At 52.4% G+C, this 24,750-nt stretch overlaps 1 protein-coding gene across 3 annotated transcripts in view; it reads right to left on the minus strand.

Moving 5' to 3' along the window:
• Positions 1–24,750, minus strand: part of PTPRU (protein tyrosine phosphatase receptor type U) — a 78,478-nt gene that overhangs the window by 47,139 nt on the left and 6,589 nt on the right. For all 3 annotated transcript variants that reach the window (XM_039232715.1, XM_039232706.1, XM_039232699.1), the window contains exons 2-7: positions 16,264–16,395; positions 13,168–13,439; positions 12,553–12,634; positions 12,333–12,448; positions 11,737–11,911; positions 10,858–11,151 (exon numbers count right to left, since the gene is read on the minus strand). In XM_039232715.1, coding sequence (XP_039088646.1) covers positions 10,858–11,151; positions 11,737–11,911; positions 12,333–12,448; positions 12,553–12,634; positions 13,168–13,439; positions 16,264–16,395 — 1,071 coding nt within the window. The remainder of the gene's footprint in view (positions 1–10,857; positions 11,152–11,736; positions 11,912–12,332; positions 12,449–12,552; positions 12,635–13,167; positions 13,440–16,263; positions 16,396–24,750) is intronic.

The following is a 24,750-nucleotide window of genomic DNA, read 5'->3' on the forward strand; positions in this document are numbered from 1 at the left end:
TCTCCCTCTCTCTCTCTGGCCCTCCCCCGCTCACACTCTGTCTGTCTGTCTGTCTCTCTCTTAAAAATAAACATTTTGAAAAATTTAATAAAAAAGCTTATAGTGATACATACAATAAAATATAGAAATCAGGATGATGGGGGAAATGAGAGCCAAATAATTAAATAATGCCAGGGAATGTTAGGAAAACAGAAATTCATGCCCTTAGGTCCTATGCAGGTCTAAAGATAAGGGTCAACTTAAGTGGTGAGTTCCCTAATAGCCAAAGCAAAAAGGGAAATACAATGTGTTACATAAGGGCAATAATAATAATGACAGTTAACATTTACTGGGGCCTTTGTATATGCCAGGCATTGCTCCAGAGGCTTTAAAATGCTTTATCTCATTTAATCTTCTCTGTAATCCAACACACAGGTGTCATTATTAGCCCTGTCATGTAGACACAGAAATAGCAGCACAGAGAGATTAGGTAACTTGCCCACAGTCAGTCCCACAGATGGGATACAGACTTGGACAGGCTGGCTCCAAAATCCATACTCTTAACCACCACTACCTGCCTCTCCAGGAGGAATTCACTGCCAACAACAACATCACACCAGTGCCACAGGACGCACAGCTCCCCCAGCACAAGGGACGAGCATGTCACTCTCCTTTGCAGCCTCTTGATAAATCCATGAAGCCACTTATAAAATGGTAAAAACAAAAACAAAAACAAACAAAAACATGAGGCTTCTGAAGCAAAGCCAGGCTGGAGCCCAGGTGCTCAGCCTCCAGTCCTACATCTGCGTTGACCAGCTGTGTGATCTTAAATCGCTGGGCCTCAATCTCCTCATCTAGAAAATGATGGAAGAAGCCAAGATTACTGACGATCCTTCTCTTCCTAGCACCCCAACTCCGTGAGATGCAGCTTCATTATCCTCAAGCTCCATGAGCATCAGCGAAGTGTCCCCAGTTAGAGGCTCTCAGCACATGCCTCAGGGAACAGATGAGGAAGTGCGGCAGCTTGGCCTCTTGACATGATTAATCATGACCCTATGTCCATGTTCGCAGGACTCATTTGCGCAGGACGCTCTTTACAAAGAAGCCGCAAAGGGAAACACCAGCCCAGGCTGCTCTTTACTCCGCAGGAGAGAAGTAGCAGAGCGCTGGAGGCTGGCCCAAGAACAGCACAGCACAAACTGCTATTTCCACCAGAGCTGTCCTTTCCTCCCTGGGCCATGGGCAAGTGGCGGGCTCCAGCCATCAATCAGGCCACCAATGGCATATTTCAGCACCTGCTAGGAGCAAGGCCCACCTCTTGACTTCTTACAGGGTCTGGCTTCCTTCTGCCCGCACAGGCAAGGCAGACCTGATCCTCACCCGACAGGGACATAAAGGGGCTGATTTCACTGCTCACCCACCCCAGGGGCTGCTGGCTGGAGCCCACTTACCACACTTATGCTTCCTCTCCCTTTCCTGGCCCTCAGAGATTTTCCTAATTTTTTTTCATATATATACACATATATAAAGTTTGTTTTTTTTATTTTTTGAGAGAGAGAGAGAGAATCCCAAGCAGACTCCGTGCTAAGCGTGGAGCCTGATGCAGGGCTCAAACCCACAAACTGTGAGGTTGTAATGTGAGCTGTTTCGTTCTAACCCACATTCTTAGCTGTTTAGAGTACAGTAGAGGGTGGATTTCGTGTGTGGCCCATTCTGCCGTCTTGTTCAGAGATCTTTGCTTTATTCCCTGACTTCCAGGCTCCAATCCTGGCTGCCCCACGTATACTGTCTGTCCCAAGGTGACAAAGTCCCACTGCTTTACGTGTCCCCTGCAGCTCTGCTCACAGCCCCGCCCCCGGGAACACCTGCCCCACATTCCTTTCCACCTTTGTAGGTTTGGCCAATGTACACTGCTTCCTTCGCCCACCTGTGGCAGTTAGAGAAAGGCACAAAAAGTTACATGTAAACTGGTGACACAGGCTGGGTCGGGACTATGACAGACAGGACAGAAAGTGTTCCATCCAAAAGGGACAGCTGCTCCTCAGCTCCAGACAATGTTCCCATGTAGGACTACAGGCTCAGGGTGGCCAGATTCTCCCGCCTTTAAAAAAAAAAAAGATTCTATTTTTAAGTACTATACTAAATGTAGGGCTCGAACCCACAACCCCGAGACCAAGTCACACGCTCCACCGACTGAGCCTGCCAAGGGCCCCAAGATCCTCCCATTTTTTAAGAGACTCCAGGATTTCAAACTTTTATGTGAAATGTCCAGATTTTTAAATGCTGGCAACCCGGAGCGCCTGGGTGGCTCGGTCGGTGGAGAGTCTGACTCTTGATTTTGGCTCAAGTCATGATCTTACAGTTGTGGGATCGAGCCCTACATTGGGCTCCACACAGGGCATGGAGCCTGCTTATGGTTCTCTCCTGCTCTGTCTACCTCTCTCCCTCACTCACATCTCGCTTTCTAGACAGATAGACAGATAAACAGACAGGTGGATAAATACTGGCAACCTACTCAGGTTTTTTGTAAAAACACCCTTGTATATCACTAAACAACTAACCTTGAGCCTGGAGGATGAAACCTCCACTATCATACTTCATACTTGGGTGCCTCACTCTGCAAAAGCTGGGTTAGACCCCATCCGCCTCCCTGGATTGAGGGGGGGGGAGGGGTCTTCGAAAAGAAAGCTCACTTTCCTCTTCCCTCCCTCCCCCCATCCTGATCAAATCTGGGAGGATCCAGGAGCTCAAATAGTTTGTTGACTACAGACGGATATGTTGATTGAGGGGTGTGAATTCATGAGTCTCTGTTTCCAAAAACCATCTGGCACGCAGACATTCTCTCTTCCGCTGCCAGCACATGCTGGCAAACAGAACTTGGGGACCTCAAAGCACCAGCCCTCTAAACATGGGGCTGCAGGCCACTCAGAGAACACAGGTCAAATGCACAGGAAACTAAGGAGGCGAACAGTGAATACTTGTTAAGTCACGACAAAAGGTGTTGATTTTAATAACGCTAATAAGGGTGCAACAACCCCAAAACATTCAACTGTTTCTCCCAGAAGGGGCTTTGGAGCCGGTGCGGGGGCTCCAAAGTGCAAACCCTATGGGCTCTCCAAAGTGCAAATCCCATCTCCACCTCTCATTAGTTCTGTGACTTCAGGCAATCTGCTTTGTTCCCTTTCCACCTGGACTGAAAAACTGAGATAATAACGCCTGCTTTGAAGAGCAAGTGGCAGAGTCACAGGCAAGGACGTGAGCCAGACCACCCAGCCTCCCATAATTCATAAACATGTGTGCACCAGGGTAAGATGGCGGTAGACACAGAAATCACTACAACCGTTTTTTTTTAAAGCAATATATGTCACAGCCCTTTCTTAAGCCACTCCTGACTATTTATCCTACAGAAATTACTCAGGGAAGGGGAAAAACACTATCAGCACCAAGTTTTTCAGTGCAGTATTATTTATAATAACAAGGATCTGGAAACCAAACAGTCCAGCAATATGGAGACACCCTATGGACCTCTATAAGCCAATAAGCATCATTATAAGCAAAGCACCACATGGTACACCACACAGCAAAGGAAGCAGACTACAGAACACTTTCTACATCCCAATGACAAGAGTGTAAAACCGTGTACCGCAGGCATATGGGCAGAGATCTGAAGAAGACAGAAAAACTGGGCTAGGATAGTGAAGTTTAGAGTGCTTTTTGGTTAAATGTCTTTTCCTGACATTATATTATTGTTTTTACAGTAAATCCTATTGCAGGAGGGGAGTTTCAGGGAGATGGGAGAGAGGATAACACAGCTGCCCAACAGCAAAACCCTTGCTGGTGAAGACGCTTAAGCCGGATGTGGGGTGGGTTGGGGGTAGGGGGCGGGGCAGAAGGTCAATGAAGGAAGCAAGTCATTAAGGAGGGGGCGGGTGGACGGGAGGCGGGATGAGTTGCTTGGGTTCTGTCTGTCCGGTCCCTGCCCAGCTCCCATCCTCGGCAGCCTGTGTGACCACGTGGGCACCCAGACCATGACAGCAACTCTGTCACCGTGGGCTGCTGTGGTTTCAAACGCTTCCCTAGAAATCAGGATATTCTGACTTTGGCTCTGATTCTGCTGTTGACTCACCAGGTAGATCTGGGCAAGTGACTAACTCTCCAAATCTCAGCTTACTCATCTGTAAAATGGGAATTAGCTACCGCTGTCGCCATGAAACCTGGGGTCCTGACCCCAGTCCCCTCCCTGGGTTTCAGCTGCTTCATCTGTACGCTAAAGGGGAATAGAACAGAGAGGGTCTGCGGACCCCCTGGCTCTGATTTCTTTTCTTTCGAATACCTGACCAGAGCTGGCTTTGAAGAGGTAAGAACACAGTAATAATGACAACTGTCATTTGCTGAGTGCTTGCTCATGAGACACCATCTTCGCATGTATTTAGTGCATTTACAGGCGATTATTTGCATTTATCCAAAATACTGGAAGGCCCGAGGGGGCAGGCCTCACATCTCCTCTCTTTGCCATCTACACTTAATTCCCTAAGATCTAAGCACTAAATCGGGGGTCCTCAGTTGGCCCTACTGACATTCTGGACTAGAGAACTCTCTGTTGTGGGCGCTGTCTGTGCTCCAGAAGACGCTGAGCAGTTCCCCTGGCTGCCTGTACCCTTCAGATGCCATTATCACTCCACCCCCGGCTGTAATAACCAATGTCTTCTGCAGACACTGCAAATGTCTCCCGGGAGACAAAATCACCCCTGGTTGAGAGCCACCAGGGTAAAAGATCCCATCCAGTCATCCAGTCTCCTGGCTTTAAATACCATATATGCCTACACCGATGACTTTCAAATTTATATCCGCAGCCTGAACCTCTTCCCCAAACTCCACACTCGTAAATCCATCTGCCTGATGGATATCTCCACTTGAACGTCTAATAGGCATCTCAAAGTCAACATTTCCAACACAGGACTCTTGATCTACGGCACCCCTCACACCTGCCCCTCTGCAGTCTCTGCTCTTTTCCGGCAAATGACAACTCCATCCTCCCAGCTGCTCAAGCGAAACACCTTGGAGCCATCCTTGACTTCTATTCTCCTCTCACTTACTGCATCGCCAGCCCATCAGCAAAGGCGGTCAGCTCGACCTTCGCAATGAACCCAGAAGCTAACCGCTTCCCACCACCTCCACCATCTCTCAGCTGAACTGTGACAGCAGCCTCCTCACTGCTCTCCCTTCTGGCCCCACCTCACCCTCCTGGGATCTATTCTTCACAAAAGGGCCCAAGTCATCGTTTTATACAAAGTAGGTGATGTCACCCCTGCTCTCCAAATCCTGCAGTGGTGGTGCCCAGTTCACTCAGCGTCGAATGACTCTGCGTCCACATTCCCGGTGCGACTTCGCCATCCTCTTGGGCCATCTCCCCCCCGCTCCCCAGTCACTAGGCCACAGTTACACTGGTCTCCTTACTGTTTCTCCACACATCAAGCGTCCCCCAGCCTCCAGGTCCTTGCGTCCAGCTGTTCCATCCGCCAGGCCTGCTCCTTCCCCCAGCAAGTTCTCCAGCTTCTATGTGGCTCAGTCCCTCGCCTCCCTCAAGCCTTGCTCACAAGTCACCTTCTCAGCAAGATGGTCCCTTGCACCTTTTTAAAATAACAATCATCCGACCCCGCCCCCAACCCCCCCCCCCCCAGCCTGCTTTATCCTTCACACCACTTATCATCATCTGACAAACTATAAAGCTCACTTGTTTTACTGTCTTCTCCTGTCACGATGGGAGTTCGGTGCAAGGAGTCACTCACATGCTAATAGCCTTGGTTGACTCCGTCACAGTCCTACCTCCCTAGCAACTACAATAGTGCCCGACACATAACAAGCGCTCAATAAACATCTGTTGAATGAACCTTAACACCGACCCCCATATGGTGAAGATTCTTATTCTTCTCATCCTGTAAAACAAGAGGATGAAAGCTCTACGGTTAAGTAACCTGACCCAGATCCCTCAGTGAGAAAGTAAGTCCCATGGGAACACAGTACTCTGATGCACCACGCAAGAGTCTCTTCAAATGTGGCACTCAACTGGATTTTAGGTGGCTCCCCAGATCAGCTCTGAAAAACACTTAAGGGGGCACCTGGGTGGCTCAGTGAGTTAAACCGCAGACTTCAGCTCAGGTCATGATCTTGTGGTCTGTGACTTTGAGCCCCGTGTCGGGCTCTGTGCTGACAGCTCAGAGCCTGGAGCCTGCTTCTGATTCTGCATCTCCCTCTTTCTGCCCCTCCCCTGCTTGCTCTCACTCTCTCTCTCTCTCAAAACTAATAAACATTTTTAAAAATTTTAAAAAAGAAAAGAAAAAGAAAAACACTTAAGAATACAGATTGGCAAAAAATAAAAATTTCGTATCTTAACCAAAAATTAACTCAAAGTGGATCATGGACCCAAATGTAAAATGTAAAACTGTAACTCCTTTAGGGGGAAAAAAAAGAACAGGAAAAAATCTCTGAGATTGAAGGCAATGCATGGAGGTCTTAACCTTTATGCCAAAAGCACAATTCATAAAAGGAACTTTTGATAAACTGGCCCTCATCAAAATTAAAAATGGTTAGGGCTCCTGGGTGGCTCAGTCAGTTCAGCTTCCGACTCTTGATTTTGCCTCAAGTCGTGATCTCGCAGTTGTGGGATCAAGCCCCATGTCGGGCTCTGTACTGACAGCATGGAGCCTGCTTGGGATTCTCTCTCTCCTCCCTCTCTCTCTGTCCCTCTCCCACTCATTCTGTCTCCTCTCTCTCTCTCAAAACTAATAAATAAATAAACAGTTTTAAAAAACGGTTGCTCTGTAAAAGCCCAGGTGAAGAGTATAAAAAGGCAAGCTAAAAGCAGGGAGAAAATACTTATATACCATATACTCAACAAAGACTAGTATCTAGAATATGCAAAGAACTCTCAAAACTCAAAAGGAACGAATGAATTACCCAATTAGAAAATGGGCAAAGACATGAACAAATTCACCAAAGAGGATATACAGATGGGAAATAGCACATGGAAAGATATTCAATAGCATTAAGCATTAAGGAAGTGCATCTTGGGGTGGCTCAGTCAGTTAAGTGTCTTACTTCGGCTCAGATGATGAACTCATCACTCGTGGGTTCGAGCCCCACGTCAGGCTCTGTGCTTACAGCTTAGAGCCTGGAGCTTGCTTCTGATTCTGTGTCTCCCTCTCTCTCTGTCCCTCCCCTGCTGAGGCTCTGTCTTTCTCTGTCTCAAAAATAAATAAATATTTTTAAAATTTTATAAAAAAAAAAAAAAGAAAGAAAGTGCATCTTAAGACCAGGATGGGCAATCACTACACATCTCTCAGAATGGCTAGAGAAAATGATGACAATACCAAATGCTGACACAGATGCAGAAAACTGGATCACTCATACGTTGCTGGTGAGAACATAAAACAATACAGCCATTCTGGCAGTTTCTGATAAAAACGAAATTTGCAAATTATCACGGGGACCCATCAGTTGCCCCTGTGGGCTCTGATCCCAGAAAACTAAAAACTCATGTTTGTGCAAAAATTTGTACACAAATATTCACAGCAGCCTTACTTGTAATAGCCCAAAATGCCCTTCGACAGGTGAATAACTACTCACCTGTTAAACAAACTGCAGTGTGTATCCACGCCATGGAATACAATTCAGCAATTAAAAAAGGAATGAACTACTGATATACACAACGTGGATGAGTCTCTAGGGAATTATGCGGATCAAAATAGCCGATCTTAGTGCCAAGACAATTCAATGTGAAAAGAATACTCTTTCCAACAAATGGTGCTGGGGCAATCAGACTTCCTCATGCAAAAGAATGAAGCTTGTCCCCTACCTCACATCGTATGTAAAAACGAACTCAAAATGGATCAAGGACCTAAATGAAAGAAGTAAAACTAAAAGAGTCTTAGAAAAAATAGGGGTAAATCTTTGTGACTTTCGATTAGGCAATGGTTTCTTAATATGGTATCAAAAGCACAAACAACAAAAGAAAAAACGGATAAGCTGGACTCCCTCCAAATGTAAAACTATTGTGCTTCAAAGGACACCATTAAGAAAATTAAAAAATAACCCATAGAATCGAAGAAAATATGTGCAAGAGTCTAGTATCCAGAATACATAAAGAATTCTTACAAGTCAGTAATACAAAGACAAATAACCCGAATGCCTGGGTGGCTCAGTCGGTTAAGCACCCGACATAGGCTCAGGTCATGATCTCGTAGTCTGTGGGTTTGAGCCCCGCATCAGGCTCTATGCTGACAGCTCAGAGCCTGGAACCTGCTTTGGATTCTGCGTCTCCCCCTTTCTCTCTGCCTCTCCTCAGCTCGCACTCCGTCTCTCTCTCTCTCTTTCAAAAATAAATAAACATTTAAAAAAATTTGAAGACAAATAACTCAACTTAAAAATGGGTAAAAAATCAGAATAGACATTTCTACAGAGAAGACATACAAGTGTCCAATGAGCACGTGAAAAGTTGCCCAATATCATTAACCATCAGTGAAATTCAAATCAAAACCCTACTGAGATATCATTTCACACCCACTATGAGGGTAATTATCAAAAGACAGATAACCAGAGTTGGTGGGAATGTAGAGAAAGTAGAACCTTCATACATTGCCAATGGGAATGTACAAATGGTACAGCTCCATACAATGCAATATTGTTTGGCAATAAAGAAAAGATAAATAAGTATGTGCTCCAACCTAGATAAACCTTGAAAACATTAGGTTAAGTCACAAAGACTACGTATTGTATGATCCCATTTATATGAAATGTCCACAAAGAGGCAAATCTACAGAGACAGAAAGCAGTTTTATGGGTGCCTAGGGCTGGAGATGGTAGAAGGAAACAGGGGGAGGGAACCACTAAAGAGCACAAGGTTTCTGGGGTGCCCAAGTGCCTCGGTCGGTTGAGTGTCCGACTCTTGATTTCAGCTCAAGTCATGAACTCACTGCACTGACTGTGGAGCCTGCTTGGGATTCTCTCTCTCTCTCTCTCTCTCTCTCGCTCTCTCTCGCTCTCTCTCAAAATAAATTAACAGAAAGAAAGAGTACAAAGTTTCCTTTTCGGGTGATGAAAATGCTCTAAAACTTACTGTGGTGATGGATGCGCATCCCTGAATATGCTATAAACCACTGGACTAACTCTAATGAGTGAATTTATGAGATGCGAATTAAATCTCAATAAGCCTGTTTCCAAATTTTTAAAAGTCAATTTCAAAGGGTTATATGCTATATGATTTCATGATTTATGTAACATTTTTGAAATGGCAAATTTTTTAAAAGTTTATTTTGAGACACAGAGAGCACCAGCATGGGAGGGACAAAAAGAGAGGGGGAGAGAGAGAATCCCAAGCAGGCCCCACGCAGCACAGAGCCAGACAAGGTGCTTGATCCCACAAACCATGAACTGAAATCAAGAGTCGGACGCATAACCCACTGAGCCACCCAGGTGCCCCCGGAATGGCAAAACTTTACAAACGACGGGCAGATTAGTCGTTTCCAGGGGCTGGGGTTGGAGGAAGGGAAGCAGGTGAATATAGATAAAAACAGCCATGCAAACTGACCGAACCATTCAACATCTTGACTGTGGTTATAAGCACACAAACCTGTACCCCTGATAAATTGTATAGCACTAAATACACACACGTGCACACACACAAATAGGGACAAGTGAAACAGGGGAAGTCTGAATAAGATCTATGGATTGCATAAATCTCAATACCCTCACTGGAATATTACCCTACAGGTTTGCAAAATGTTACCTTTGCCGGAAACAGGGGAAAATGCATAGGGAATCTCCGTAGCTTTCTTTTCTTTTTTTTTTTTTTTTTTTTAAATGTTTTATTTATTTCTAGGAGAGAGAGACAGCGTGAGCAGGGGAGGGTCAGAGAGAGAGGGAGTCACAGACTGAAACAGGCTCCAGGCTCTGAGCTGGCAGTCAGCACAGAGCCCGACGCGGGGCTCGAACCCACAAACCGCGAGATCATGACCTAAGCGAAAGTCGGACGCTTAACCGACTAAGCCACCCAGGCGCCCCCGTAGCTTTCTTTTCTTTTCTTTTTTGAAAGTAATGTCTATACCCAGTACCTGGCTCAAACTCACGACCTGGAGATCACGTGTCACATACTCTACTGACCAGGCCATCCAGGCACCCTGCAGTTTTTCTTACGATTGCATAAGACTCTACAATTATCTCAATAAAAATTCCAATTAAAATATACTGAAATCTGTTCTGTTTTATTCTCAATTTCTCTTCAGATTAAACAAGTGTCCTCTGGTGCATGAGTGCCATAGCTCCTAACAGCTGCTTACACCCTTTTTAACGAGGAAGAGCAGACCTCAGGTTCAGATGCCCCCAACAAGAGAATCCAGCTGAAATTTAATAACACACTTTTTTAATGATATTTAGTTGTTTATCTAGATGATATAATGCAGAATTAAGAACGCAAATTCTGGAGCCCACCACTCAAGGATCCCAAAGCCACGTCTGCCACTTACTAGCTATGTGACCTTGTGCCAGTCACTTAACATCTCTGTACTTCAGACACCTCATCTGTAGAATGGGTTTAACAAGAGTACCTAGATCAGTGTTGTGAGTTTTAAATCACTGTGTGTGTGTCTGTGTGTGTGTTCATACACATATGTATAAGTGTCTGGCACAAACTCTTAGCAATCATTATTAACTTTACCAAAACAAGGACTGGGGGGAAATCACCACCTATTAGAAAATTTGAGAAGCACAAGTGCTGGCCAAATTACCTCTCAGAATGTACCCCCTTGGTCCCGCCCACCGGAGCCCTGAGCCCATATCCGGGTGTCGGTCGGGGAGGAGGGAGTTGGACCAGGAGGCACCCACCTGCGCACTTGGTGCGGCTGATGAGGGGTGGCCCAGGGCGGCCGGTGCCGCCCTCCCCAGGGCGCGTGAGCAGCACACTGATCTCGTACTCCGTGTCGGGGTCAAGGTGCCACAGCTTGTACGTCTGCAGGCTGACGGCGTGCACCTCGGCCCATGGACCGCGGGACATGCGGTACTCAATCTCCTTGCGCACGATCGGCCCGTCGCCAATGATGGAGTTGGTGTTGAGCTGGATGATGAGGTAGGTGGGACCCGCGCGCAGCAGCTGCGGCGGCGCGATGGGGGTGGGGGGCTCTGCGAGGACGTGAGGAAGAGATAGAGCCGAACGATGCGCTGTGAGACCCTGCTCTCAACTAGGGATCCCAGCACACCCAGGTCCCCAGTGACCTTCCCGGTCTTCCCAGGGGCCTTGATGAAGCGCCCAGATCCTCGACTAGACTTCCTCGCTGGTGCCCACTAAATCCCCAGGCCTTAAGGGGTGTCCGCTCCAAAGGCTGACTCCGCCCTCACCCTTAAGCCTACACCCGGTCTCTTAATCCCGTCTGAATCCCCAAGGACTCGTGTTCCGGGGCTGACCGCACGCCCGTCGGGTCAATCCCGGGTCCCCACAGCCTGACCCGGCCTCGCATGGCTCACGTCAGGACTGGGTCTCCCCGCCTGCCTGCTTCTCAGTCACACCCCGCCCCCCTGGAGCAGACCCCCTCCCTGGAAAGAAACTGCCCCCCTCTACAGACCCAGCTCCCAGCCGTCCCCTGACGGCCCCACCTTTCTACGGGCCACGCCCCTAGTCAGACCCCGCCCCCTCACCCGGCCCCGCCCCTCAGATGGTGCAGGTCCCACCCCCAACCCCACCCTGGGAGAGCATCCGTGCGCGCTGACCCTTGACGATGAGCTCTGCAAAGTTGGAGACGCCCGCGCCACGCGGGGCCTGGGACACGCAACGGTACAGGTCCTGCTCCGAGCGACTCACGGAGGCCAGCAGGAAGGTGGCCAGGAAGCGCCGGTGGCTGATGTGCCGCACGCTGGCCGCGGGCACCAGCTCCCCGCTCTGCCGCTGCGCAGGGGTAAGGTCGACAGCGTCAGGAGCGCCGGAGAGGGAGGGTCCCAACTCCCCCATCCCGCTCTAACCCTGGCCAGGGGAGTAGTCCATGTCCCGGCCCCCATTTAGCCGTCCCTAGTACACAGGGGACTGATGGGGTTCCTGGAACCAGCTCCGTCACAGGAAGGTGCCGGATGAGAAGCTGATTAAGGGAACGTGGTCTCTGCCTCCGATGGAGGGCAGTTGGGGGGTCCTGGAGCCACCCTCTGTCCTGGAGGTATAAGAGGACCCAAGAGGGCAGAGCAGAGCCTAGGTGAGCACAGCGATGCGTGTATATGGGTGCTGGAAAATGAAGGAACGACTCCGCACCCCACAAGGGACCCAGGTCCCAGAAGAAGTCTCCCCCCACCCTGCCTAAGGTCCTTGCACCCCTCACCTGCAGGAGAAAGCGTTCGGCCTCTGCCGCTCTGCCGGCTGCCATGCACTGGAAGGAGGCGTTCTGGCCAGCGTTGACCTCCACATCGCCCAGGCGGGAGAAGTGCGGGGCCTTTGCTGTGGGAATAGAGCCACAGTGTGAGGTGGGCCTGTGCCCCCCACAGGCAGGAGCCACAGCCACCCGCACCCCTCACCCTGCACCCCAGTGGGCTGGGACTCACCGCAGGGGTAGCTGAGAAGCAGGATGTCATCTAGGCCCATGTAGCCCCTGCGGTCTGGGGAGATGAGGGCCTCAAACAGCACCTGGGGGAGGTGGGAGGTTCCCTGTCATATCCCTCCAGCCCCACCTGGGGAGGTGTCCACAAGAGACCCCTTTTAGCTCTGCTCCGGTCCCATGCTCCTCAACCAACAGAGGTCAGCCCAACTCACAATGACCTTCCCTACCAAGCTGGCCAGTTGTGAGAGAGTGTGTCAGCAGCCAGAGCTCACAAGGTCAAGGTCAGAGGCTCTATCCCAGTCTGGAAAGTTACCTACAAGCCGGAAAACTTTTCCCAGCAGACAGGCTTTCCAGGTCAGCACTGTTCCAACTCACCCTTGATCCCAGCCACAGACCATTTCTATTGGCAATGCTCTCTGATGCTAAACCCACACCGTAGCAGCACTGAATGGCCTGATGGCTGACCACAGGCTGACCCCTGACCTTGACCACATATTGACTCCTGATGCTGAACACAGACTAATTCCAACCTCAGTCACTTGCTTACTCTGACATCAGGCTGACACCTCTCTTCCCCCACCCCTAAGCAGAGGCTGACCACAGACCAAACCCAGCCTACCTGATATTCATTGGGCCAGAAGGTGCTGACAGCCAGCTCTGCCTGGTGCCACTGCCGACCATGCGATCCAGTCATATTCCAGACAGCACTGCCCAGGGGACCCCCATTGACACGCACGTAGATGCCCAAGGTGCCCGGGCTGTGCCCATCCCGGCTGTATAGGAAGTAGCTGAACTGCACACAGTGGGTATCATTCTCACTCAGGCTCTGGAAGGTGACATGGGCCCGTTGGCCTGGGCCATGCTGGGAAGCATTGACCATCAAGTAGGAGCCTAGAAGGGGAAGAGGCAGGAGCTGAGGAGGCTTCGAGAGGATCAAGGTCAGGTGGGCAAAGGAAGGGGGCAGAAACAAAGGACTCCAGGCATTTGGACCCACTAGGAATCAAGGGTTCTGAGTTCTGGTCCCAGCTCTGACTCACTAGCTTGAGTCCCTTCACCTCCCTGCATCTGTTTCCCAGAGGAGAGAGCAAAAAAACGCACAAAACTGCCTCTCTCAAAACCCTTTATGGTCCCTCACCACCTATGATCACAGTCCAAGCTCATGCTGATCTACGACTTTCCCCACGTTCTGAGCTGCCCTTGGAGGCAGGAACTAACTAACTAGGTCATTCCTCTAGGAGTCAAGAGTCTGGCACATGACAGGCCTTCAAAGCTACCTTTTCTGAAGTCCTCCCTCGCTGTCCCTCTACAGGCTTCTCTCCTGGCCCTTGGATCATTAATAAAGTGTCTGTCTGTCTCCCCACCGGCCTATGATGCCTCGGGGGCTCCACTGTGTCTCCTGCACAGGTCTAAACCCAAGCTGAATGAGTGTGTAGAACAGAGGTTGAATAAAAGGACTCGAACTTCCCTTCCAGCCCCCGCCTTGGGTCTAAAGGCCTGAGATACAATGCTCTCGATTTCCAACCTGGAGAAAGGCAGGAATCTTCTTCCTCAGATCCGGGCTGTATACTGGCAGGGAGTGGAGGGGGGCTGGCAGGGTGGGGGTGGGCTGGACTCCTTGAGACCTGGTTAGGGGATTATGGCTTCCCTTTTGTGGGGAGAGGGCCCCAGCAGCTGCCAGGGGGGTGCCCGCAGCCACCCAGTGCTGCCTCCTCCCGGGCTTGGCTGTCAGCCAACACAAGCTCATTCAGATCCCAAACCACGAGGCTCCCAGCTCTGGGAGGGCTCCCCAGGGACTCCACTGGAGGGGCTCTCATTCATCTCTACAAGCCAGAGCTCCTGGATCAGTCCTGGTGGGAGAGTAAACAGAACTCCCAAGTCCCCATCCGCACCCAGAAAGGGGCACATCCTGGCCCCCAGCAGTGCCTCCTGGCCCGCTCCTCTGCCCTCTCCTCTTCCCGTGTGCAGCTGCGTGTCTCCCTCTTTCAGTCGGACGCCTTGTTCTTGCCTCTTCCCCCAGATCCTCTGCCCCTCTCTGTCCTCGCTTCTTCCCTGGATTTTCTTCTGCATCTCTCTCCTCTCCTTCATTTCCTCCCTTCACTCCTGTGGTTCTTCCTTCTCCCGTCTCTGAATCTCCCTCCTTCCTCCACCCTCCACCCCCAACTCCCTTCCCTAGAATGTGTGCCCCGAGAGAGCAGAGACTGCGGCCCTCTCGCTGACCACTGTGGCCCCAGGATCCAGCACAAGGCCCACTAAATTTCTCTCTCCCCTTTCCCACTGGGCATGTCCCTAAGGGTACGAGAGAGAGAAGCAGAACCCACACAGGGTGCCTGCCATGGTGGGCACCTTGACAGATCACTGTCACGCAGGTCAGTCTCTGATACCTCCTAGCACAGAGGTCAAACCAGGAGCTGAGAGCTGTTTCTGCAAAGACAGAGAGGAATGCCCCAGGGAGGGTGCAGTGTGAGCAAAGGCACAGAAAGGGGAGGCAGGGAGGCCTCCAGGAGGCAAGGTGAGCGGGAGGAGATGAGGCTGAAAGGCTGCCCATGCCAGGCTGCAGAAGACCACTCTGGTGGCTTCAAGCCTTGGCCTCACCAGTGAGAACCTTTACTGCCCCTCCCCAAATGCCCGACAGCCAGTGCAATTACAGCCATGTTGTGAGTGGAGTAGCAAAGGGCCTGGTCTGCTGCTATGACAGGGCGAAAAGGAGGGGGTCCTTAGGCTGTCTACTTCTGGGGTTCCCTCAGCAAGCCCATCTGGTTCGCACACGATGCTATGTCTTCTAACCCAGCCTTTATCAGTAATAAAGTTAATGATTTGGCCTCCATCTTTCTTATCCTGTTCTGAATTCCCAGTTAATTCTGCACCCCATGCAGAGGGCCCCCTCAAATACCTCCAAGAATAGCAAGCAACCATTAATTGAACCCCTACACACCACTCCCATGTTACCTTGTAGGCATTACTTCTAATTACCCTATGAAATGGATTAGTGTGCTCCCCACTTTACAGTTAAGAAAATGGAAGCTCAGAGAAGTTAAGTGACTCGCCCAAAGTCACACAGCTGGGACAGTGATGAGGCCCAGTCTTCATGATTCTGGAACCAGGATAGCAGGGGCCCTCATCAGAGTGGGAGACCAGTACTCCTGTAATCCAGTAATCCACGTAATTAGTCTCCTGACCCCCAGTCCAGTGCTCACAATGCTGTAAATGCCTCATCGTGAAATAGGGCAGAGCAAGGTAGAAGTTGGGAAGGATTTAGGACTTCCAGGAAGACGGGGGCAGAGGAACGAAGGTTCTAGAACATCCAGCCCCCAGTGTTACTGCTCCATCAGCACCAGCATCTTCAAGTCCTGAGAGACAAGGATTCAGAGGCTTCCAGGGAGGAGAGAGCCTCCCTGAAGGTGGAAGACTTAGGAAGACCTGATGTGAGTAGGGTGGACCCTGAGCCATGCAGGGGGAAGAAGGGGAAGTGGGTTTTAACTTAACGGCTAGAAGGGACTTTGATTGCTTCAACCTGCACCCATTTTACAGGTAAAACTACCTGATATACACTATTGGACAGTGTCCACAGAGCCCCACATGCATGGTATCATGTATGTCCTTACAGATGCAAAAGCAGCTGAGGCCCAGAGAGGTTAAGGAATGTTCCCAGGGTCACACAGCAGGGGTCTAGAACTAGAAGGAGACAGGGGGAAATGGGAGCTGAGAATGGACTCACCGTGAGGCAGGTCTGCAGGAGCCCGGGTCCCAGGGGGGATCTGCACTTGGTCCCACTGGAAGTCATCGTACTGGGCCTGGCTGTACTCGCAGGGCACTGCTGGGTCACTCGCCTCTTCGAAGGTGCAGCCGGCTGTGAGGGCAGGGCCTGGTCAGCCCTGACTAGGGCAGCACCGCTGGCCAGGAGGCTCCCCTGCAGGTGCCCATCACTGCCCTGCCCACCCAGCGCCCCCCCCCGAGGCCTCCCCTCACTGCTCCCTCCAACAAAACTCTCCCTCCTCCAACCCTTTCCCTCTTTTCACTGTCTCCACCCAATAGTGAGATGTCCCCACACTGCCCACCCCCAGGGTCACACACTGCACAACCACCCACCAACGAACAGAGATCTCCTCTCCTAACTGCTACTCAGTTAGCACTACCTGCCCCCCCACCTTCATGTAAAGGACAGATAGTGCGCCCCAGGATGGGCAGGCTCATGAATGCGCTAAGCCAGCCCTGACGGTATCTCCTTAAAAATAACAGCGGCCACCGATCATCTCAGGCTGGGAACAGCCCCTGCGCAGCGCGAACGGCTCAGTGTGGCATCTCATCTACGCCTCGCCTCCTGAGGAGGGGACCCCCGTTATTCCTGATTGACAGGTGAGTTTAGGGGACTCAGTCATTGCCCAGTCGCCCAGCTCTGATCTCTACCTGCAGGCATGGGACACGCAAAATCTCGGTCACGCGTGGATGGGCACATGCACGACTAGAGAAGCAAGTTCCCACGATTCGGACCCATATTTACAGTTTAAACAAGGAGAAGAGGAAGGAGGGAAGAAGGCGGGGTAGAAACAGATGTGAGTCCTTTGCCTGGTAATGAGGCCCATGTATCTCAGGAGCTCATCAGAGCCCTGAGTCGGGCACCGAATAAATGTGAGAACACCACCAGTTGGAGAAGTAATGGCAAAATGGTTCCTGCAGTCACTCCCAAAGCTGGGTGCTTGCAGCCCCATGGCAGGCCGTCCAAGGCATCGGGGACCCAGGAAAATGCGTGGGTAAGTGGTGAGGAGGCACGTGCACATTAGGCCGGACCCTGTGCAGGGTACATGCCAGCTGCCGGCACTTCTCCCCACCCGATGGATCAGGTGACTGAGGCCCCGGGGAATGAAGGGCTCCATCCACAGTACAACATGGTGGTTATGTGAGTGGGCTTTGCCATTAGACAGATGTGGGATTAAATCTTTCTTTTTTAATGTTTATTTGTTTTTGAGAGACAGAGATAGAGCATGAATGGGGGGAGGGGGAGAGAGAGAGACACAGAATCTGAAACAGGCTCCAGGCTCTGAGCTGTTAGCACAGAGCCTGACGTGGTGCTCGAACTCATGAACCGTGAGCTCATGACCTGAGCCAAAGTCGGACGCTTAACCAACTGAGCCGCCCAGGTGCCCCAATTAAATCTTGACTCTCATTTGTCAAGCCATGTGAGTGTGGGCAAGTCACTTCTTTCTGAGCCTCAGTTTCCACATCTGCATGTGCGGTTGTTGAGGATGCGATGTGGGAGTCCACTTGCCACGACGCCCAGCACGTGCGAGCCTCGGGACCTGGCAGCCCTTCACAGGTGCTGCTTAAGCCTCCACGAGCAACACACAGAAGCGGGACTTGAACCTGTGTCAATCGGATACCAGAGCCCATGTTTCCTTCACTATGAGAAGGAGCACAGCCAAGCTCTTCCCAGGCTCAAAAAGAGGAAGGAAGAGAAACTAGGGGGTGAGAGCCACGTGCCAGGCACGGCGGGCATTTGCCCCACGGGAAGGACTCCACTTTCAGGGGGCTCTTCTGTTTCACTGGCTGTGGGGACTTCTCTAGGTTGTTACACAGATCACATGGAGGAGCATATGGAAACATGGGGGCTCGCCCTTGTTGGGGGTCTCCCGTACCTCTCCTTGCACCCCACTGGAGTGTAAAACAATGAGATGTGGGCATGAGGCTGGCACTGAGAGAATCCTCTCTCCAGAGCTAAAGCAGGACCCCTGGCTGAGCCCTTTGCCTCTTTGTATGAAAAGCTCTGGTCGGCATCATGCCCTGTGGCCTGTGGGAGGTAAGTTTTTAACCCAATCTGTGCTGAGAAGGCCCCAATTCTCCCTCTAGAAAATGACTCACAGCACAGCACAGAGGGAGGCCATGGCCAGTAGGGTTGGTCAAAGAGGGCTTCCTGAAGGAGGGGGCAGCTGACTTCATTCAGCCTGAGCTGAGTCTGCAGTCTGCTCCTGGGGTTCTCAGCCAAGGCCTCCCTGAGGCAGAGGGATTGCCAGGAAGGGAAGCCCAGGATCTAGAGCCTGGAGGGAGCTCAGGCCCTTCCTATTCCTTTACAAGGCAGCTGCCCAAGGAAGTCTCATCCATGGCCCTGAGGCAAGCCTGGGAGTGCCAGCTCCTTGCCCCCCCACCCCCACCCCGTCCATCCTAAGCCAGGGCACGTGAGCTGTCAGGACTCCCAGACTGACCAACTTAGTCAGATGGACACTCAAGACCATGTAACCTTAGCCAGAGTAACTCCCAGACTGACTGACCCAGGTCAGTGAGCCCCAGACAGACTGACCTCAGCCAGAGCGGCCCCTACATCATCCAGACCATCTGACTTTATCCAGAATGACCACCAGATTGCCTGACTGACCCCGGACCAGCCAACTCCAGCCAGAGTGGCCCCTGACCTGTGCCAAATGCCTCCTACAATGGGCCTCCCTGGCTGACCTTCCCCCTCCACAGCATCCCCTTAGGCAGAATGACTCACTGTCCCTGGTCCATGCCCACCCCAAGCGCTGCATCTCTGGGGCCGGGCCGATTCCAACAACAGCCCTTAGAGGATTATCTCGGGGGTCCAGGCTCCCCAGTGAGAGCCGCACCGTCACACTCTCCCCGGCTCACCCTGGGATGGGAAACGATCAGGCCTCCCAGGTCCTAAAGAAAACCCCACCACCTCCTGTCTGGAAGGTTCAGGAGCCCCAAGGCTAAGTCCCAGCTCCTGCTAGAGAGAGACCCAACTTCTCCTGGAGGCCAATGGCCAGATCAGACTCTGGGTTCAGAGCAAGGATGGTGGCAGGGAATCCCTCTTGCCTGCGTCAACATAGACACAAGGGCCACGGCCGTGCACACACACGTGACCACCTCTGTGAGAGGGCTGCCACGTTCCACCGTGACCAGCTATGCCCAGGCAACTTCACAGTAATTCAAAAGGTGGGACTATTATTATTCCTGTTTTACAGATGGACACTGAGACTCAGAGAGATGAGGTGGCTTGTCTAAATCCTAGAAGCTAGGGTTTAAGCCACCTACTTTATTCAAGGAGACTGGGTCCAGACAAAATAAGGCCCTGCTTTTCCACTGACCGCATGTGTTAATTCGGTTCCATTCACAGAAACTTTGTTCACTGACAGCATAAAGCAGGTCTCAGCCTGGCACTATAAGAGGCCTAAGGATAATTAAGGTCCTGTCCTGGCTTCAAGGACCTCCCGGTCTGAATGGGGGTGACAGAGTAAGACAGAGCAGAGAAGGGTCAAGGCCACAAAGGGCATCCCAAGCAAAGATTTTCTGGAGGTGGGTGCATGTGAGCAGGGCATGGAAAGATGGATATCATTCTGGCCAGCAGAGATGAGTAGAAGAGCATCTGAGGCAAAGGAGGGCAGGGAGTAAATACACAGCCCAGAGCATAAAGGGGAGCGCAGACTGGCCAAAGCAATGGGAAAGGAGGCGGGAGAAAGGAAGACAGGCCAGATCAGGGAGGGAGGGCCTTAGGCGTCGGGGTGAGAAGTTGGAATCGGGAAGCCAGAATGGGTGTTTGAGCAGGCTTCAGATGAGACGGTGAGAAATCCTCTAAACCAGGAGGGGGGCGGGTGGGTTCTCCAGAGGGTACCACAAGATCGGGAGGGACAAGCCACCATCAGATGCCAGGAACTGGGGTCCCCATCCTAGATGCAAACAGCCCACACTCTAGTCACACCCAGAGAGATGCCCAACACACACACACACACACACACACACACACACACACACACAGCCCCATACTCCCTCCCCCCAGCGTAGTCCAAGCCTCAGGGACACAGTTGCAGCCAGGCTGGGGCAGGGAGAAAACGAGACCCCACAAGGGGGACCCCATCTCTGTCCTGGCCTCCCAGAAAGGGTGGGCTCAATCAACCCAGGACCCCCACCGGTTCCCCCAGCCTCAGCTCTAACTGGCCCAGCTACATTCCTCAGCTAATCTCCCCAATCTGGCAGGCGGTTGCTGAGGCAACCGTCAGCCACAATTTGGGAAGGCAGGATGGCTTATCCACATCCGGCTGGGCTGGGCTGCGGATGGGGCGATGGAAGGGGCAGGCAATCTCAGCAGGAAGAGTCAGGGTGTGGGAAGGGTTCTCCCCCGCACGAGGGCCTCCACGTCTCCATTTGCGTGCGTGCGTGCGTGCGTGTGTGTCTGTGTGTGTGTGGCTGTGAGAGTGACAGCTCAGTACCGACTTGTGAGCACGCAGCTGGGAGGCAGGAGACCTGGATCTAATTCCTGCTGAGCCTCGAATTCCCTGTGTGACCTGTGGCAGGTGACTTGCCCCCTCTGAAGCTCTGCTTCCTCACCTACGAAATAAGAATGGGGACCCAGGTGACCTCGAAGGCCACATCCACCTCTAGCATTCCGGTTGCATTTGTGTGAGTACGCCCGGGAGCAAGGATAATTCGAGGGCAGAGAGACTATGGGGCAGAGGTCTGTGAGAGTGAACGTGGGTCTCAAGTGAGGGTCCCCCAGGCAGCATGCTGTGAAGCTGTGGGTTTGTGGGTACCCGTGTGCGGAGGTATATGAGCACATTCAGGGGGAAGCAAGTACCTACACGGTGAATATATGTGGTGGGGTCAAGGGTAGCTGTGCACACATGTGCACGCGCATGTGCGTGCGTGAGCCCCAGACTTTCCTCCCCACCAGCCAGGGAATGGTGCTCTGTGCCAATGGTGGCTTCCAGCCATGGTATTTTCTGAAGGACCCGAGGTAAACAGAGTTTGTTTGCCATGAGATCTTTGTTCTTTTTGATTTGTCAGTAGAGCATCCAGTTCCCAAGGGTGGCCCCAGAAGAAATAAAACCTCCCCCAGCGGGCTGCAAGTTTAGGGGCTGGGATCATACCCAACCACAGGCATAGCCCCAACCCCGGCCTGGGGAAACCAAACACAACCCCAATGACTGCACTGTTCTATTTCATCATCATCCGAAGCCACATCTCTATTCTAGGTAGCCCAACCCAACCCTGCAACCAACCCTAGCCTCACCCCTGGACGTTCTTGCCCAACCCAGACCTGTCCTGGGTCTCCACCCCAACTACAGCTCCATGTCAGGCCCATCTAGCCCCACTTCCTCCTTTCCTAGGGTCAGAGACTGTCTCTGACACCTTCGGACCCCATCCCGAAGCCCTGTGTATAATAGGTAGGCCAACAGTGGCTGGACTTATTGACCCCACAATCCCAACTAGTCTGACCTCAACCAACCCCACCCAGGCTCAAGGACCATGACTCCAGCTCAGAGGCCTGGTCCAGCCCATTTCACTGCTTTACTTGCCCAGATCAACACATCCAGACTCCAGCCCGGGCTGCCCACAGCTGTTCTCCAGAGCCCTGAAGAACTGATGAGTACTTAATTAAGGACAGGGGTGACCACCTTCTAATCACCCAGGATTCAGCATGGCTGTAGCCAGGAAGATCACCCCAGGCAGGGCCACAGAGAGAAAAGGCTGCACTGGTACCCCCCCTCCAAAAGGAGCCAACACAGATCCCAGCAATGCCAGCATCCTTCCACTTCCACTGAGGATAGAAGGAAGCCAACTAGAGCAGGGGAATCCTAAGCCAGAACCACTCCCCATCTCCCTGATCAATACATCACAAATTCCAAGGAGAATAGTAGGGCTGCCATGGTGGCACCCTAAGGGGAAGTCACGGGGCTTGGCCCGACTCCAGACAGAGGCAAGGGGCTGAACGAGGGGCTGCGCTGTGCCGAGGTACGGCGGGCAAAGAATACACAGACCCTTGCAGGGCAGACACTGTGTCGTGTAAAAACAGCGCAGCAGGGCAGGGAGGCAGAAGGCCATGTGGAAACCCATGCGGTGTGAAAATCTATACTTGATAAAGGTCCGCGGAGACAGAGGGCTACGCAGTGCCCCAGCGTGGTGCGTTGAGAGCTCGATGCAGCAGCTCCACACTGTTCAGAGGCAGAATACAGTTACACAACACGGGGGAGCCGAGCCCACGGTGTGTGCAGATCCCCGGTGTGTGCAGACCCCGGTACAGCATGGCAGAGCTGGCCAGCACCACGATGCAGCATAGTGGGGCCACAATCCATTGCAGGCATGACCCAGAAGGGGGCGCCAGTGCAGCACCTCTGGGGGTACACTGGGCTAGTGCTCGGTGCTGTCTGACAGGTGGATGGAGGAACGCCAAGGTGCTAAGTTCAAGCCTTACTGGTTCTTCCCCCTCTCCAGACACCAGCAAGGGCCGGGTACATAGCTGGTGCTCCATGACTTCCCACTGAAAGTGTGTGTCCAGTGTCAGCATGCACAAGAGTACAGAGACACGGAGATGAGAGGGTGTGGCGGGGCGCAGAAGGGACGGCCGGGTGCGGAAGCCCGATCAGGAATACAAGCCCGATACAGTCCTGAGGAGCCGGGTAGGTGCAGACTCAAGGGTGGGGGTAGAAAGAGGCACAGAAATAGAGTGCGGTGGGAATGCTGTATGCAACAGTGAATTCAACTCAAGGATTCTGGGGTCCTAAAACCCAGCAGAGTCAGCATGGCCTTACAGGGAGCCCCTGTACAGGGCAGGGAGAGGCTCAGGGCAATAATCCTGAGTGGTGCAGAGATGCAGAGATGCAAAGTTGGGTCCTGTGCAAAGGTGCTACCCGCAAAAACCCAAGCGGGTCCCAAAGCCCAACAAAGCAGCTCCAAGCGGCGTGTGAGTACAGACTCCCTGAGCAGCATGCGGTGTGCGGCAGAGGCCCCAGCAAGGATGTTGCTCAACTGGGCCTCCCACAGAAATCCTGGGGAAAGGCTGGCAGCAGGCTCCTCAGCGGCAATACCAAGAAAGGCTGGCATGCCGTGAGGGGCAGCGCTCCGGCAGCAACGGCACAGAATAGTGTGATGGGCTTGGCGGGAAAGCATGCATCCAGCTCAGGGCAGGACAGCAGTGGGACAGAAGCGCTGTGTGAAGCAAAGGTGTGCCGTGCTGGGACAGTGCCAAGGTAGAATGCAGAGCAGCTGTGCCCAGACACGCGGGGAAAGTCCACATGCCCAATGCAGTGCACACCCAGGGCATTAATGCAGTGGACGACAGAGATGCCGTGTGATGTGATGCTGCACTGTTGCGGTAACATGCCATCTGTTGGCACAGTGCCGGGGTAGAGAGCCAGGAGCTATGCCCAAATCCTTAGGGAGTCCCCCAAGCCCAGGGCAATGGCTGCTGCCCAGGGAGGTATTATGCGGCAGGACGGAAATGCCCTAGGAGGCAGACATGCAACGTGGCCGTCGAAAGCCACGTGCTCGTTCCCAGCAGTGGTGCAGCGTCAGGGGCTGGGAGAGCGCCCCCTTCTGATGCAACAGTGCCATTTGGTAGATGAGAGCTGCAAAGACGCTAATGGCAGTACAAGGGCGGGACTGAGGCGCAGGGCGGTGGGAATGCGGAGGCGGGGTGGACAGCCCCCCGCCAGGGTCCACACAGCCAGTGCAATGCCGAATCCCAGCATGGCATGCGGCGCAGGGCTGAGATGTGGTGTAGATTCGGTGTATCCGTGCAAGGATACACTGCCGCGGCCCGGTCCTGAGCCGTGAGACCCTGGATCGTGGGTACTCACAGCCGTCCCGAGCCATGATGTAGGGCAGTTATCAGCGTCAAGCAGAGACGGCACACACTGCAAAACTGTGGCAGAGAGGTTGCACGTGCTGTGATGCACTGGAGAGCAGACCCATGGAAAACTCCATGCCTCTAGCTCTGCCAGCCGGGGGACCAGCTGATCCATGGTTTGGGGGCTGAGGCCCCGCCTGCCCTGTGGACTTCCCTCCACCCCGCCCTCCTGCCCCCACATCTTCCACTCCAGTGATTCTCCAAGGGCACAGGACGAAGCCACTGCTGCCTGTGGGACGGGCAGCCAGAACTGATCACATTGTCCAGGTATTTATATCTGAGCGGGGCCCCAGCATGCTGGCAGGCAAACAATGAATTCAGATTCTGCTGAAAAGCTTTTGGGCAATTAAAGCAAATCGCCTGGCCCCCAGCCCAGGGCAGGGCAGTGTGGGGTACGACAGGGCAGAGACAGAGAGGGAGACCTCTTGGACTAGGCTCTGGTGCAGGATGATCTGGAAGTGGGATGAACAATGGGAGGATGTCAGAGGCGAGCCAGATCTAACAACCTGGCCAGTCGCTCCTACCCCTCACCCCCCACCACCAATACCTCCGGGGCCTGGGCTTCATCAGAAGTGAAAAATAAATTTTCCT

This window comes from Hyaena hyaena, unplaced genomic scaffold (assembly GCF_003009895.1).
Source record: "Hyaena hyaena isolate Hyena2069 unplaced genomic scaffold, ASM300989v1 scaffold_3, whole genome shotgun sequence".
Taxonomy (NCBI): domain Eukaryota; kingdom Metazoa; phylum Chordata; class Mammalia; order Carnivora; family Hyaenidae; genus Hyaena; species Hyaena hyaena.